The sequence below is a fragment of the Vicugna pacos genome, chromosome 4 (assembly GCF_048564905.1).
Source record: "Vicugna pacos chromosome 4, VicPac4, whole genome shotgun sequence".
NCBI classification, from domain to species: Eukaryota; Metazoa; Chordata; class Mammalia; order Artiodactyla; family Camelidae; genus Vicugna; species Vicugna pacos.
The window spans coordinates 43,004,995-43,020,319 of NC_132990.1; the positions used below are offsets into that span (position 1 = coordinate 43,004,995).

Genomic DNA, 15,325 nt, shown 5'->3' on the forward strand with positions numbered 1-15,325 from the left:
AAATTATTCTTTCGTGTAACCTTCTTCATTGCGTATACATACTCTATGCATTGAAATGGTAACAAAGATATCTACTAAATTTTCATTATGCCATTTCTCTGGATCTTAGAGATCCTTAATTATTTGGAACATTCAAAATATAGTCATTGTGTTTTTATAAACAGATAATCAGGGTACTCAGAGGTCTAGTTAAGTATATAACTTTTTGATTGGGAATACTATGTTTTTATACTATAAATAATCTTTTATGAATAATTAAGTACATTATATCTACAAAGATTTTTTTTAATGTATTCAATAAAGCTTGGAGTTTTCTTGAATTAAAAAAAAAATTAGAGACTCATACTCATTGGAAAAGGGAAATCCCTCTTGTGAATCAGTTAACTAACATTGATTCTCAGTCTACAATTTTAGTATTTTACAGATGTGAAATTTCTCAAAAATTAGATTATTTTCTACATTGTTGAAGTATTATATGCTCAGTAAAGAAAAATAGGAATAGAAAAGAAAAAAATTACCCTGTCTCCCTACCATTTATTGTGGCATATTTCATTTTTAAATTTTATTCGTGTAATTATGATTCAAATATACAAATTTTGTTACATATTTTTGTTTTATTGGAAATTTGTATAAATAGAATTATTAACTTCTAAAGACTAAAAAAACGACCCATTTAATTCCCAATGTGGGAAACTTGGTATTTATTTCTGGAATACATTATGGCCAGCAGGACCTATATTTTTATAGCTGATGTAGAAGCTTTTCCTTTTTGATTAAACGTACTTTTACCTTTTGACTCTACCTTTCTTAGAAAAATTTACTCAACCAAATTTCCTCCTCTTAAAATTTATTTGTGTATATGTTTGTATGATCCTTGTGTTTTTCATTGTGTATGAATATTGACAGCTGGGTTGTCCCATAAGGAGAGTATTTTTTTTTTAACTGTTTGATATATTTTAAAATTTAATCTGTGTTGTCTTTGAATCGCTTACATCTCTCACAAAGATATCTTAGTTGCCATTATGTAAGTTGTTATAGAAGGGAGACTGTTGTTGTTTGTTGTATATTTCTTTTTTTTTCAGAAATTACAGATGTTTATAATTAGCTTCAAACACTGCCTTAATAGCAGTTGGAAGATAACTGCCTTCAGCTGATGTGGTCTTTCCCTTTACTTCGGAAGGAGAATTACAACTGATCTGGAAGAAAGGGCTTATCCTAGGCAGTCAGATCACCACAGTAGTGCTGAACACTCTTCCTGGCTTCATCTGAAATTTTGAGTAAGTGGACAAGAACTAGGAGACAAAGCCTTATTGGATTTCACTCTCCATTTTAAACTCTTCCTCTCCAGAAGCATACTTCTGAATGGGATGAGAAAACTGAAGAGAGCCAAATTCTGTTATCAAGACAAATAAGAGTTAGCATCTCAGATAAAGCAGATCCCATGAAAAAGAGATTACCTATCCAACTTGGATACAGTTCTCATGCCTCATTCATTAGTTTAACAGAACTCTCTTGGAGAGTCTTTGGCACATCGTCTTTGAAGGCCTATACTTTTGAACATTTAGGAGTAAATCCTGATAACTTTATTTTGGACCAATAAGAGTAATTCAGTCCACTTAGAACCTTCCAAGATTGCATAAAAATACGGTGTGAGTAAGACTTTGAGATTATGTCCTTTTCTGGAGGTGTTGGTTCCACTTAGGGGAAGTTCCAGCTTTCTCTTTGTCAAAAAAGCATAAAATGAATTTTTAAATTATTTTTTAATCCAGTAACTGAAATGACACTGATTACTGAATCTTTTTCAAGTTTGCCATCATTTCATCCCATAAATTTGTAAATATATTAAGGATAAATATTATTAAAATAGAAAATTTAGCACATTTAACTTTCAAAGAAAAATGTTACGCTCAGGTAGGTTCAACCTGAGTCTTATTTTCTACTTACCAAAGATGTGAAAATAGAGCTAAAACTCTGTAGTAAGTATTAGTTTAAAGGTCTTTAACCCTTATTTAGCTAAAGGTGCTAAACTGTAACCTGGGACCCAACGCCTGACTTCTCTACTGATATGTTCACACTCTGCCTTTTAACTTTCCCTGGTTACTTTCAACAGCACAGAGATTCTCAACGTAAGTTGAGCTGAGTAAAGCTCATTCAGGTTTTTTTTAGTGTGTGCTTTGACAATGTTGTTAGAAGATTTTAGTATAAATTATGAAAATTCTATTTTTACATTAGCTGAATGTCCTATGAAAGAAAAGCTGTTCTCTTGCCAAGTAAAATAATTCATCTTCAATTCGGAATTAAATTGGAGGCCACTTTGATTCACCTAAAAACAAAATTTAATAACCTATGAAAGGAAGTACCTACCATGTATAGTTTTTTTGTCAGTTGAGTCAAATTCAAATGAAATTGATACCATAGTTACTTCTGATGATGATCCTGATGAGCTGTAATTCAGTGAAAATTTACCACTGTAAAGAGTCCTATAGGAAGCAGTGTGGAGAAATGTACAGTTAGACGTATTGTGGCACTTTGAGCCTGAGGTGGTGGTTTTAGTTAGGATCTCATGAAGCTGCAGGGTTGGGATACAAGTACAGGGAGCTGGATATTTCCTGTAGAGCTAGCCTTACTGGAATAACTGCCAGGCTACTTTTAACTTTAAAATTGCCAAAAGAGTAAATGTACACTTATATATGTATAATTGAATTTTTTGCTGTACAATCTGACAGCATAGTTTATATGAATACAAAGAAAAAATGTAATGCCATGTATTAATTCTTCATACAAGTATTTCTTAAACTCCTATTAGTTATGTGTTAGGCATTCTTCCAGGTCTTAAGGTTACACACTGAGGAGAGTGGTCAAGATTCTGCTCATCTCTCATGAGCTTATAATTGTAGTGAGCTTTATTATTCTGGTGATTGGCGCTAAAACACATGCCAGCACTTTGTTGTTGGATCTTTATAGTCTCATTCCTGTTTGTTGATCAGCTGTTACATGCAAGGCTTAGGAACTGTAGAAATCAAAAGACACAGACGATATGCCCAATCTTCCACAGAGATAATGATCCCTAGGTATTACATGAAGTTGAAGCATTACAAAAGACATGACACAGCTTGTGGACTATCTGAATCCATATTCCAGTGAGCTGTTAAAATGGGATTCTCACTGCATCTTCTGAAATATATGTATTTCTTCTGTGCTAACTCATTTTGATAATAAAAATACCTGAGATGCAGCCATATGCTATGGCTCAGGGCCTGAATTCTGGACCCTTGTAAACCTGAGTTCAGTACCAGCCTTTTCCTTTTACTAGCTTATAGTCTTATTATGCTGATCTGATCTCATGTTCCAGACTGTACAATGGAGATAACTGTAGTACCTAACAGTACCTGGCATATAACACCAAGATAAAAGTACCTTGGTGGTATTGCTAGGATTAAAACAAGTGACGTATGTGATCATTAGTACAGTGTCTAATAGGAATTCATTGTTATGTTTCCATTATTCCAAATTAACAATTTATGCTAGTTCTCAGTCATCGTTATGTGAATTCTGTATTCCTCCTTTGTCTCCTCTTTGCCAAAATAAAACCGTCATTAAATTATGCCTTTTTTTTTCCTTTTAAGGTTAATAGAATAGAGTGTCGTGACAATTTCCACACATTAATTGGTAAGCGATAGAAGCAATAAAACCTCAGTGACTTGGACTGCTCTGAATTATACAGTATTTTAAAAGAAATGTTACTGTTTTCATTTATACAGTATCATGGGTCAGTAAATGTTGTTCAGTAGTGGTTCTGCTGGAAATGCATTAGAGAGACTTTTGTAATTGTCCACTTAAAGTATTTCTGTCCAGTTTCCCTGGCCCTTCTAGAATGTATTAGGTAGGTTAATTAATGGTCTTCTGCTGTCAGTGCATGTAATTATGTCATGAGCATAATTCTGTCCTTTCTCCAGACTCTTTTATTTGAACCAGTCGATGACAGTTCACATCTCTTAAGATAATATGATTTTATGTCACAGGTTTATGCTCAGCTTTCCTGCTCTAAGCTGTCAGCTAGATTGTACTTAGGCTGACAGTCAAAATAGTTCATTTGCATGGGCAGAGACAGAGATATAGAAAGATTAAATAATGCCTAATTCCTCTTCACATTTAATGACACAGTCAATTAGATTCGATTTTTTAAAAACCAATGTACCTCACATAATGAGGTAAATATCACTTGTCTTCTCATGTTTATATTTATTCTAGTATATATATGAAATTATTGGGCTTTTAGGTAATGAATTTCTACTGTATTTGCCCGTGAAGCTTGGTTGAATACTGTTTTTCCTGGCCATAACCCTCAGATTTACTGTATTTAAAGTGAACTGGGGAAAGGGTAGAGGGTAGGGATAAATTAGGGGTTTGGGATTGACAGATACACACTGCTTTTTATAAAATAGATAAATAACAAGGACCTACTGTGTAAACACAGGGAACTATATTCAATATCTTGTAATAACCTATAATGGAAAAGAACATGTGTATGTGTGTAACTGAGTCACTTTGCTGTATACCTGAAACTAACACAACATTTTAAGTCAACTATACTTCAACTTTAAAGGGAAAAAAAAGTGAATTGATAAAACCTTTTTTTCCCTAACCTTTAATAGGATAACTCTAAGGAAGTTATGATTATTGACTAATATTTCTCTAAAGAAAAGAATATTTTGAACAAGTCATCTATTTACTTCTTAAATAATTGAGAAATCGTAGCATTTGCCATTTTAATTTGATTACCTCCCTGAATTTTGTTTTTAAAAGTACACTTTATTTCTTAGTATAATCTGTTCATAAACCTTTTATCTTTTCCTAACTATTCAAATTAGCTAATCTATAAAACCATTTATTCATTACCCAGTAGATTTTCTTGCTTGATAGCATTTTATTCTTTACCTTTCATTTAGATAAACTTCATTTTCCTTGTATCACTCATGCTGCTATCTTAAAAAAATCTCATTTGTACCTCTATGAAACTCATCTTCCAAAAGAGTCAGATACTGATCAGATTTTGGTTTTGTTTTTGTTTAACTATGTATTCTTATCTTTACGCAATTTTCTCACATATATTTCTGATAAATATTAGCATTTTATATTGTTTGAGATGTGAAACCTTCCGTGTTAGTGGTTTGTTCCTATCATCTGTCTTTTCGTATTTTGCTTTGTTTTTTTTTCAGCAATATTTTTGTTATAGAACTCTGCTGCTTCATGGCATTTAGGTGGTATGAAAGTGTTGGCAGTGTTTTCTGTATTATAGTTGCTAGCTATGTTCTTTTTCTGAAGAATTGGGACTTACCTGGCTGGAAATATGAGTATTAGTAGAGGATAATCCTGATACTTTCCAGTTCCTACTTTTTATGTTTCTATTGTATAATCATTTTGGTTTGTATTTATTTATATCTAATAAACTAAGGTTTACATACTCATTTTTTCTAATGCAAAAGGAATCCTTTACCAGTAACCATACATTTTATTGTTACCTATAGGTTCTGACAATTATAATGAATGCAGTTTCCTGTGTGTTTGTATCTTTAAGAAAGTTCTTAAATGATGATAGGTAATTTATATATTCTTTTAATGAAAAATGCAAAAATTGGTTTTCTCTTTTAATACTGTAGCATATAAGTGAAGCTAAGATGTCTAAAGTACTGGCTGTTGAGGGGAGAGGGTATATATAGTTCAGTGGTAGAGTTGCTCAGGGTCCTTGGTTCAATCCCCAGTACCTCCACTAAAAAAGTAAGTAAATAAACTAATTATCTACCCCATGAAAAAAAAAAAAATACAGTACTGGCTATTGTACTTGATACTTCAGGCAAATCTGTTGATACTTCTGCCAAACTTTGGGCTTAACTGAAAGGCTCTACCTGTGATTCCTAGCCCTGACTTTGCTAGTTCTTCATTTATTTTAAAGAGTATCACAAATTATTTTAATAGAAACATTCATACCTAATATCTATTTGGGATGAAGGAGGATAGGACATTAATATTACACTATTTGGACCCTTAATTAACCGAAAAAAAATTGAGCCTGCCTGAGCTGCTTTTGCAACCTGCCTCAGCAATATCCAGCAACCAGGGATATTGGAGATATTTTTGAGGTCCCATGGAAACATGTGCCTGGCACCATCATGGTGTAGTAAAAGCACCGGAATTAGAAGTAAAGAAACCACTTTTCTGAGCCCAGTTTTGCAGCTGATAATATGACCTCAGGCAAGTCACTTCACTACAATATTAATCCAGTTGCATAAGGTTGTTATGAATATTAGTTGGGAAAGACACTTAGGACACGATCCTCAATTTCTTCACGCATACAAGGAAAAGATTTGTTTGGATGAACAACAAAATTCCTTCAGGTCTAAAATTCCAGAGTTTTTAAAATTAATATAAATGATGTTTTGAAAAGTACAAAGCTTCATGTGTAGCGAATTTATAAAGTCAATTATGCAGGAAATTGTGACCAAAGGCATGACATTTGTAGATTCTTTACAGCATGATGGAAGATGATGGCTGGTAAGCTGTCACATTCTGTCCCATCTTTCTGTGGGATTTAGTTCCAAAGTTGTAGCTTCTGGTCATTAATGCTGCTCTTATTCCATATTCTCATGTTTGTGGTGGAGATTCACCAGCAAAATGTTGCTGTGTATGGAGTTATCTTTGATGTTTATTCAAATAGTTCATTCTAATAAGAAATAATACAGTTCATTATGTGTTTCAAAGCAGACTGTTTTGACCAGTCACGTTTCAAGTGCTTCTTTTAAGATTTTTTATGTACTCCAGAAAGCATTGCATGAATTACTTTTTTAGCTTTTGTTTATAGGGGATGTTTTGTGACTATTGAAAGTGGTTTAATTACCTAAGTGTACAGGTTAGATTGGGTCTGAAAAGTGGAAAGTGATGAAAGGCAAACTCAATTGCAATACCCAGACTTAACATGATATTAACATAGAAGTGAGTTACTTAGAATTAAACTATTAGCTTTCAAGGTTTTTGAAGACTGTGATCTGTTAATGGGGTTTATAGACTTTTGACTCATAATAGTAGTGGGATCTTGAGGAAATCAATATTTATATTTTTTATTTTAAAACTTGGTCATATAGAACAAAAGAATGTACTTTCAAGCTAATTTCTTTCCCAACATTAAAAACTGAAAAGGATGTAAAGTTAAAAATAAAAGCTTCACTTCCACCCCCACTGTTATCCTTCCTAAGCCTGGAGATAAGTGCTGTGAATAGATTGGTGTGCTACTACCAACACTTCTGGGAATTTTTTATGTTTATATAACTAAGTATACATGTATGTGTTCCTACTGCCATTCATTCTCAGTAATTTAATTTCTTTTTATTTAATATACTTGCACATCTTTCTGCATCAGTACACAAAGATCTACCTTTTTCTTTTTCATGGCTGCATAATGTCCCACTGAATGTCTATACTATATTTAAACAGTTCCCTATTTTTGAACATTTAGATTTTTTGCATTTAACACAGTATTACCATGAAGATTCCTGTATGTATATTTTGGCATACCTTTGCATAAGCTACATTGTAGCAGTGGAATGGCTGACTCAACAGATATATTGACTTGGATTTTCTTGATTCTGAATTAAGTTGAAAATTATCTCCTATGTTTATTGTCAGATTTTGTTTGTGTTTTGCTGAACTACCTGTTCATATCCTGTAAACAATTTCCTACAGACTTACTCATTTTCCTTCTATTCACTTATTGATATTTCTAGAATTCTGTTATGAAATTAGTTCTGAATCACTGTATTGACAGATGTTTTCCCAATTTCTTTTTTGATTTTTGTTTTATTTCACTTTATTTCTGTTGCTTACTGTTTTGCTGTTCATTGGTGTTTAATTTCCAAATACTTAACCAATTATTTTTTACTTTAAGTTTTATAGACTTTGTATTGTATATTTAAGCCTTAACTTTAAGATTATTAAAATGTTATTTTTGTTTTGTTATTTTCATTTTGTATACTTAAATCAGTGATCAATGTGGAATTAATTTGATGTAAAGAGAGAAAGAAGTAGGGCTCAAGGTTTAGCCAGCAAGTTGCCTGAAATGCCATTTCTTTGATAATGCATGTTTTTTTGCCTAGTAATTTGAAGTGCTGTCCTGATTTTATAAGTTCCTATATTTGGATGTGTAGGATTTTATAAAATCCAATGTGCGCATTTAGGTCAGTTTCTGGAATCTGTATTCTTTTTATTGGTATGTCTGTATGTAACTGACACTAGTACCATACTGCTTCATGACTGCAACTTTATAAATTGTATTAATGTCTGCTAGGGTAGTTCTCATTCTCCTTTCATAAGTTACTTGATATTATCAATTTTTTTCTAGATAAATTTTAGTATAATTTTGTCACGTCACTTCCCCCCTCCCCCAAACAAATTAACAAACACCGTCTTGGGATCACATTGAGTGTACATCTGTAAAAATGGGATGTGGGAATTACATCTTTTATTATAATGAAATTTTATATCCAAGAATAAGACTTGGGTTTCCATTTTCAAATTTTCTGTTATTCCCCTCAATAGAGCATTACAGCTTTTATCATACAGATTCTGCACATTACTTATTAAACTTATGTATAAATATTTATCTTTTTTATTACCCTTGTAAGTAGGACTTTTTCCTTCCATTTTTCAAATTGATTATTGTGTTCATAAAATAAAGTTACTGAGTTTTGTGTACTTGGGTTTTCCAGCTTCTGTCAGCTGCAAATAATTTCTACTCTTCTCCAATATTTGATGCTATTTTCTCTTAATAATATACATCTTCTTAAAACATGACCCATTTCACCTAGTCTTTCAAATTGCATAATTTATAAATTAATAAATTATATTAATTTCTTCTGAATCTGTGGTTATATCCCTTTGTCACTTGTAATTCAAAGAATTTGGGTTTAATTGCCCTACTACAGCAAATAGTAAAGACACTGCTTCCTCAATATTACGATCTTTGAAGTTAGAAAATTCTTTCATGCAGTTTATTTGTATGTTTTATTCTGCTGTTACTTTTTTTAACTTTTATCTCCCATGAAAGTCTATTCTGTCAGCCTTCTAAACCAACCTTATTATTGAAGTCACTTGTTAGCGTTCTTCTAAATTAATAATTTAAATTTTTTTGATACAGCCTCATGGGACACAATTTTCTGGGATCTTTATATCCCCTTTTAGAATTTCTTCAAGAGATCTAACATTTTGGCTAAATTCTTGAGGAATCTTAGTTACAATTATTACATTGCTTGCCTTTAAAAAATAATAGTCTAGCCTGCTATGTATTTTAAATAACCACAGTTACTAGCCAGAGTAACTCCATCCTCAGAGTAAATATTACTGAGAACAAATTTTTAAACGATAAGTCTATTTTGTTTATGTAGTTACTTTATGTTTTCTGGGACAAAGAATCATTGACGACGTAATGGGTAAACAGTGCTTCAGCAGTCTTAAAGATACATAGGCTGTTGCATAGGCTAATTAAGTCCTGGGGTTTCCTGAAGTTCAGAAACATTCTGCTGCTTAATTTTGAATGAGTTGTGAGATTTGCAAAGAAAAACATGTTTGTAAGGCAGATAGGAAAATTTCAAGGAAGAAGCAATTGGGGGCTAGTAGTAATTTATGTGATGCATATGTTTAAATATGTGTTAGTGTTTACATGTGTTTTTGTACAGATGTGATCAAATACTAATCTGTTTTCCAAGACAAAATGAATGTGATCATTTCATAGTAACTTCAGTAGGTTCAAATTAAACTTTGTAAGGTAACAATGTCTTCTAAAAATTTAGCATTAAAGAATAGTATAGCTGCAACTGAGTTATCGTAAATAAAGCAGCATAAAAAGGTGCTTTTAAAAAGGAAGAAGCAGTGATCTTGTGAATATTCAACTTTCTAACAACGTATTTTGGTTTAAGTGTGCTAATGATTTGCCCCCTTGACAAAGGTTTTTAGAGGATCAGTAAGGCATTACTTGAATTTGAACATGATATTAATGATTTTCTCACTCTCATCTTTTTTTTAGGTCATGGAAAATGGAAGATTTGCAAAATACAAATATTTTACCCATGTCATGATTAATAAAACAGATATGTTAATGATAACCAAAAGGTAACTTTTTCTCTCCCTCATATAATTTGATAAGGGGTTAATTGACAGCCATGCGTGAAGCAAAGCAGTTGTTCCTCACCTGTTGTCCCACACGGTCGCACTCATTCCAGCTGACTGTGGTTCTGTTTCTCTACAAGCCTCATCCCTGAACTGAGCATACATACAGATGCGTGCATACCATGCACAAACGTAATTTTAAATATTTTAGTATTTGTTTCAGCCAATTAAATGGATACAGACATTCCCACAAAACTATCCTCTCAAGGGTAGGCAGTACCAGTCCTTCCCCTTCTCGAAAAATACGTAATTTCAGGTTACTTCAGAAGTCAATAGATTTCTGGTGGTATCTAACCATTAGAATACATAGAGATGCATTCACATAAGTAGGTATTCCATTGGAGGCAGGTCAGTTTTTATGTGGATACTCCCAGCTACAGGTAAACCTCCAAATAAACCTGTAGACAGTAGAAGGGTAGGGATATATGCAAAAATACACAGTGGCATAGCCTTGGAGGGGCAAGTGTTTGCTGGAGTTACTATAATGAAACTGGAGAGAAGAGTAAGCAAGTGCCATATTTGGGTAAGTTTCTGGAGAGTGGAGAGTGAAAATGTGGCTGAGGGAGAAGTTATGGCTAAATAGAAAGGAGTGCTTGATTAACTTGTGTGGTTTCGTTCACTGCCAAAAAGGTGAACTTACACAAGTGTCTTGTTTCAGATTGACTATTGAATTTAGCAATCATTTTTAATGTTTTTAATCCTAATAATTTCTGAGCTTAAAGTTTATAGCACTATCTTAATTTTCTTGTTTCAAAAGTAACAGAAAGTAAGAAAACTCACACAGTTTTAGAAGGTATAAATGTGAAAGCCAGTATTCATTCTATCTCAGTCCCTCTTTTCCCCTCACCAGAGAGGCAACTACCTCTGTTTCTTTTGTATCCTTCTTGAAACACTCTGCCTATAAAAGCACACAGCTGCCTATATAAGCATAAACATACATACTTTAATGTACGTGGGAATCTATTAAACACACCCTTCTATACCATAATATTTTACTTAAGATTTGTGTCCTAAAGAGTATTCCATGTCAGCATGTGGAGATCTTTCTTAATTTGTAAATGACTGCCTAGTGTTCATTCAGAAGTAAGTACTGTAATGTACATCTAAGTTTGTTCTGAACTCTTAAGCTTACATACAGTGCTTCAACAGTCATTTTTGTTCATAGCAACTTTCAATCATGTTTTTATTAACCCTTCTTTGTATTGACTAAAGGAAGAGTGACTCATCGAGAGTTAAACAAGAGTCGGTTGCAAAGTTAATTATTTCCAAATACTGCAGCATTTTAGAGATGACTCTCTTTTTAAATGAGGCCACATAAACCTTGACAGAGTAAGTGTAGTGAGCTAGTTGTAGTTGATTGAAAGGTGATGTTTATACTCAGAATTTTCTTTCTCTCTGAATTTTGTGTTTGAAGATAAAAAACATCTTTGAATCAGGAGAGGGAGTACATGTTGCCTGCTATCAGATTAGCCTACCTTTGATTTTTCACATGGTTGAAGATACATTGGAGGACTAGTAGGTTTGTTCCAACAGCTCTGTAATCCGGGATTGGTGAAAGGGGATCAGAGACAGAAAACTGAGATGAGAGAGAAATCTTGATTAGCTTTCTCCTTTTCCATTCTACCCGTGTGCCAGCTGTTTCTTTAATTCAGTCCCTTAACTTAAAATATATGACACTTAAAGAAGCCCTTGATTGTACCTATAATTGATGTTTCCACCAGAAAGAAGAATTGGGGAAGAAAGGCTTTTGAAGGAGGGATTAAATAGAATTATTATAGATAGCATGAATTTACATTTCTTGATTTTTCCTCAAAATGGGGGGAAAACAAGATTTTAATTTTAAAAGCTTCTATCTAATATAGGTCGGTAAGTATATTACATGGAGTCTTATTAATAAAAGCATTTTTTCTAAAGCATTAATTATATGAAAGTTCTCCAAAATATTGCTCGATAATTGGTTCTGTACTTTTTTTGTTTCTTAAAAAGTTCCTTCCATATTTCACTATATAAGTACTTTGTTTCTAATATAAATATGTTGTGTTATACATTTCCCACTAAGCATTGCTACAAATTTCTTTAGTTATATTTTCATTTTAATTCAGTTCAAAATATTTTCTAATTTCCCATGAGAGTCTTTGACCCATGAACTTTTTTTTAGAAGCATGATTTTAAGTAAGCATTTGGAAATATTCTTATTATTTTTCAGTTACTTGTTTTCTAGTTTCATTATGATCTGAGGATATAGTTTGTATTTTAGGTCTTTTGACTTCATTAACATTTTTTATGACCGAGAATGTAGTCTCTCTTGGTTAATGTTCCGTGTGCACTTGCAAAGAATGTGTATCCTGCTATTACTATATTATCAGACATGAGTGCTTCAGTTTTTAAAGTGGGTTCTTTTTTCCTTTTTTTTTTTGAGTGGCGTGTTGTTTGTAACAAAAGGAACGTTTGGACAGCTTACTTGTGAGTGGCAGTATACTTTTGATGAGTTTACCAAAGAACCATTCATTATTCATGGGAGAAGATTACGCATTGAAGCAAAGGTATTTTGAATAGTTTTTTTTTAAACTTGGAACAGAAAATAAGGAATTGAAATAGTCTTTACTTTTGCAGTGTTTCTACCTCTTTTGTAGATGTTGCTTTTTCTTTGTGTGGATTTCCTTTACACCTGTTGTCTTACTCAGGCTTAAAGAAAAGAAAGCTAGGCCAAGAAAAAAAAAGTGCTACTTCATGTGCTCTAAAAATTGACAACTACATCCCTGGGCCCTCATTTTATGCTCAGTGACAGAGCTGCGCCCTCCCCCCTGCCGTCTAGCCAAGGCACGAAAGTGAGGTATTGGTGCAACTAAGAATCCCTAGCAGTTGCCTAAAATATTTTTCCCCGGAAGTCTCGCTAAAAGATACTTGGAAACAGCCGACTGTTGATAGTTCTTTCTCTTTTTATGGATGTTACCTTCCTAATTCAGTTACAGTCTTCTTGAAGGTAGAGACCATTTCTCACTGTGATTACTAGCAGTTAGCACAGTGCCTGACATTTGGATACTGATACACAACACAGTAAATTGCCAGTCATTTGGTAAATCAGCAGAGTCTCGATATCCGTTGTAGGTTGTAATGATTGCACAAGGTACTATAGGTGATACAAAGAAATATAAGATAATGTATTTGACCTCAAAGTATTTGACCAGATACCTATGCAGAAGGCCACTTTGACACTGGCTATATTAATCAGAAATGTATGACTCAGCCCAGGTTAGTTTTGTGCATTATTATCTTTTTTAGTTTGATTTTGAGAGATTTAATTGACTCATAAAACTGAAAAATCCAAGTCTATTATCTTGTAGCTTAATTATCCTCAAATGACATTATTAGCATTTGTTCTCCCTCCCTCCCTCTCCTCCATCTTTGCTTCCCCCATCTCTAGGTTTTAATTTCTTCATTGCTGACTTCATTCCCAAGTAGGCTATCCTTTGGTGACAGTATGGCCAGCAGAAGTTCCGGCTCCATATCATACTAGCTCAGCAGAATGAAAGCTTCTTACTGGGTCACCTTTGGTCACTTGCTTATTCTTGAACCAATCACTTTACTCAGGAGCTGGCAGGGGCCAGTTGGCCAGGTGAGGGTCATGGAATCCTAATGGTGCTACCAATAAGGAAGGGTCAGCTCTATCTGAAGTTTTTGGAGTGAGAAGCGTGAAAAATAGTTGCCCAAAGGAGATTCAGGAAATTGTTACTGAAAGAAGGGGCATTGGACGCAAGCAGAAAAACAGATTAGTTTCTCAGACAAGCCTGTAAACAGAACTGTCCCTGGGCCCGTGCTTAACTAGTGAAGACCATTTATCCCATCTTACTACTCATTCCAGAGACAGGGGGCAGCCCCTAAGTAGATTGGATATTAGTTCTTGAGGATCTTAGACCAAGTTACCCATTGAGAATTTTTCTGATTTACTCAGAAAATGAAGGCCCTGTGGCCACATGTGAAATGATGGATAGTAACTATTAGCCTGTTTTCAGCCCATATTGCATTTCTTGGCTTTTCATCTCCAAGGATAAACTTATCTCCTTGATTTCTTCCTCTTCCACCTTTCCCTTGAGACCTGCTATCAGCAATCTTTCTTTTTTTTAATAAAAGAATCTGATTTCTTCCAGATTCTGTATATGCATGGATATTGAATTACTTACAGAAATTGTTAGACAAGGAGAACATGCTTCCTGTGTCCTCACCCATGGTTAACAGAGGTCATCACATCCTCGTCCTCGATAATCCATTCTGTTTGGCCCTCTAATGTTTAACATCTGCCATCAGAGAGTTCTCCCACAAACACATCGCAGAGTACCAAAGGAGTGTAAAAACTGGAGGACCATCATAGAGGATCTATGTCCCACCCTGATTTCTTTGATTCTGAAGCTACATTCGTATTGCATGACTGGTTTAAAATGTCAGAAGTTACATACATACACACAGGCACATACCTATACAACACAGATATGTATGTATATACACACAAATGTGCGTATTATTTCTTAACCAAATTTATCATGAGTCCATGGGCAGATATCAAGGACTATGTGAGAAATTACCTGGAGAGGGAAAACAGTGGCACTGCTTCCAGAGTTTATCTCCTTCCCATCCTCTGCATCAACCCCTTGTGGCTTTAGCAATTGAAATCTCAGTTAAAACTTTCTGACTTAGATTTAGTGATAACGGATGGGGTAGAATTTAGTCATTTTTTTCCATTTGTGTTTGATTCTTCTTGACTCCTCGTTCTTGCCTTTTTTTTTATGGCATTTCTTTATTATATTTCTACAACTATAGTTCCATTTTAATGAAGCTGTTTATTCTATTCATAGGAACGAGTGAAGTCTGTATTCCATGCCAAAGAGTTTGGAAAAATAATTAACTTCAAGACCCCAGAGGATGCTAGGGTAAATATAATGAATCTTTTATTTAAACAGATAGCAGCTTCTCATTTTAAAGCCATGTGTGTTGGACTATTCTTTAAGGCAAATAAGTTGTGTTTGTTTTTATTTTTGTGTTTTGACAGTTTTAGTATGCATAAGTAGATACTATTTCTCCAGAACTATTGTTCATTAGATTGAATTCAACAAAC

At 33.7% G+C, this 15,325-nt stretch overlaps 1 protein-coding gene across 4 annotated transcripts in view; it reads left to right on the forward strand.

Moving 5' to 3' along the window:
- The window catches only part of VPS13A (vacuolar protein sorting 13 homolog A), a 204,475-nt gene that overhangs the window by 181,695 nt on the left and 7,455 nt on the right, over window positions 1-15,325 (forward strand). The window contains exons 69-72 of one of the 4 annotated variants that reach the window (XR_012072042.1): window positions 1,083-1,277; window positions 3,627-3,669; window positions 10,073-10,158; window positions 12,635-12,653. Coding sequence is in view for 1 of the 4 variants with exons in the window: in XM_006209350.4 (XP_006209412.2) it covers window positions 10,073-10,158; window positions 12,635-12,758; window positions 15,066-15,140 (285 nt within the window). In the remaining 3 variants the exon portion in view is untranslated. Of the gene's footprint in view, window positions 1-1,082; window positions 1,278-3,626; window positions 3,670-10,072; window positions 10,159-12,634; window positions 12,759-15,065; window positions 15,141-15,325 lie in introns of those variants that run through there. The other 3 variants (XR_012072043.1, XR_004189589.2, XM_006209350.4) reach the window with 3 other exon arrangements.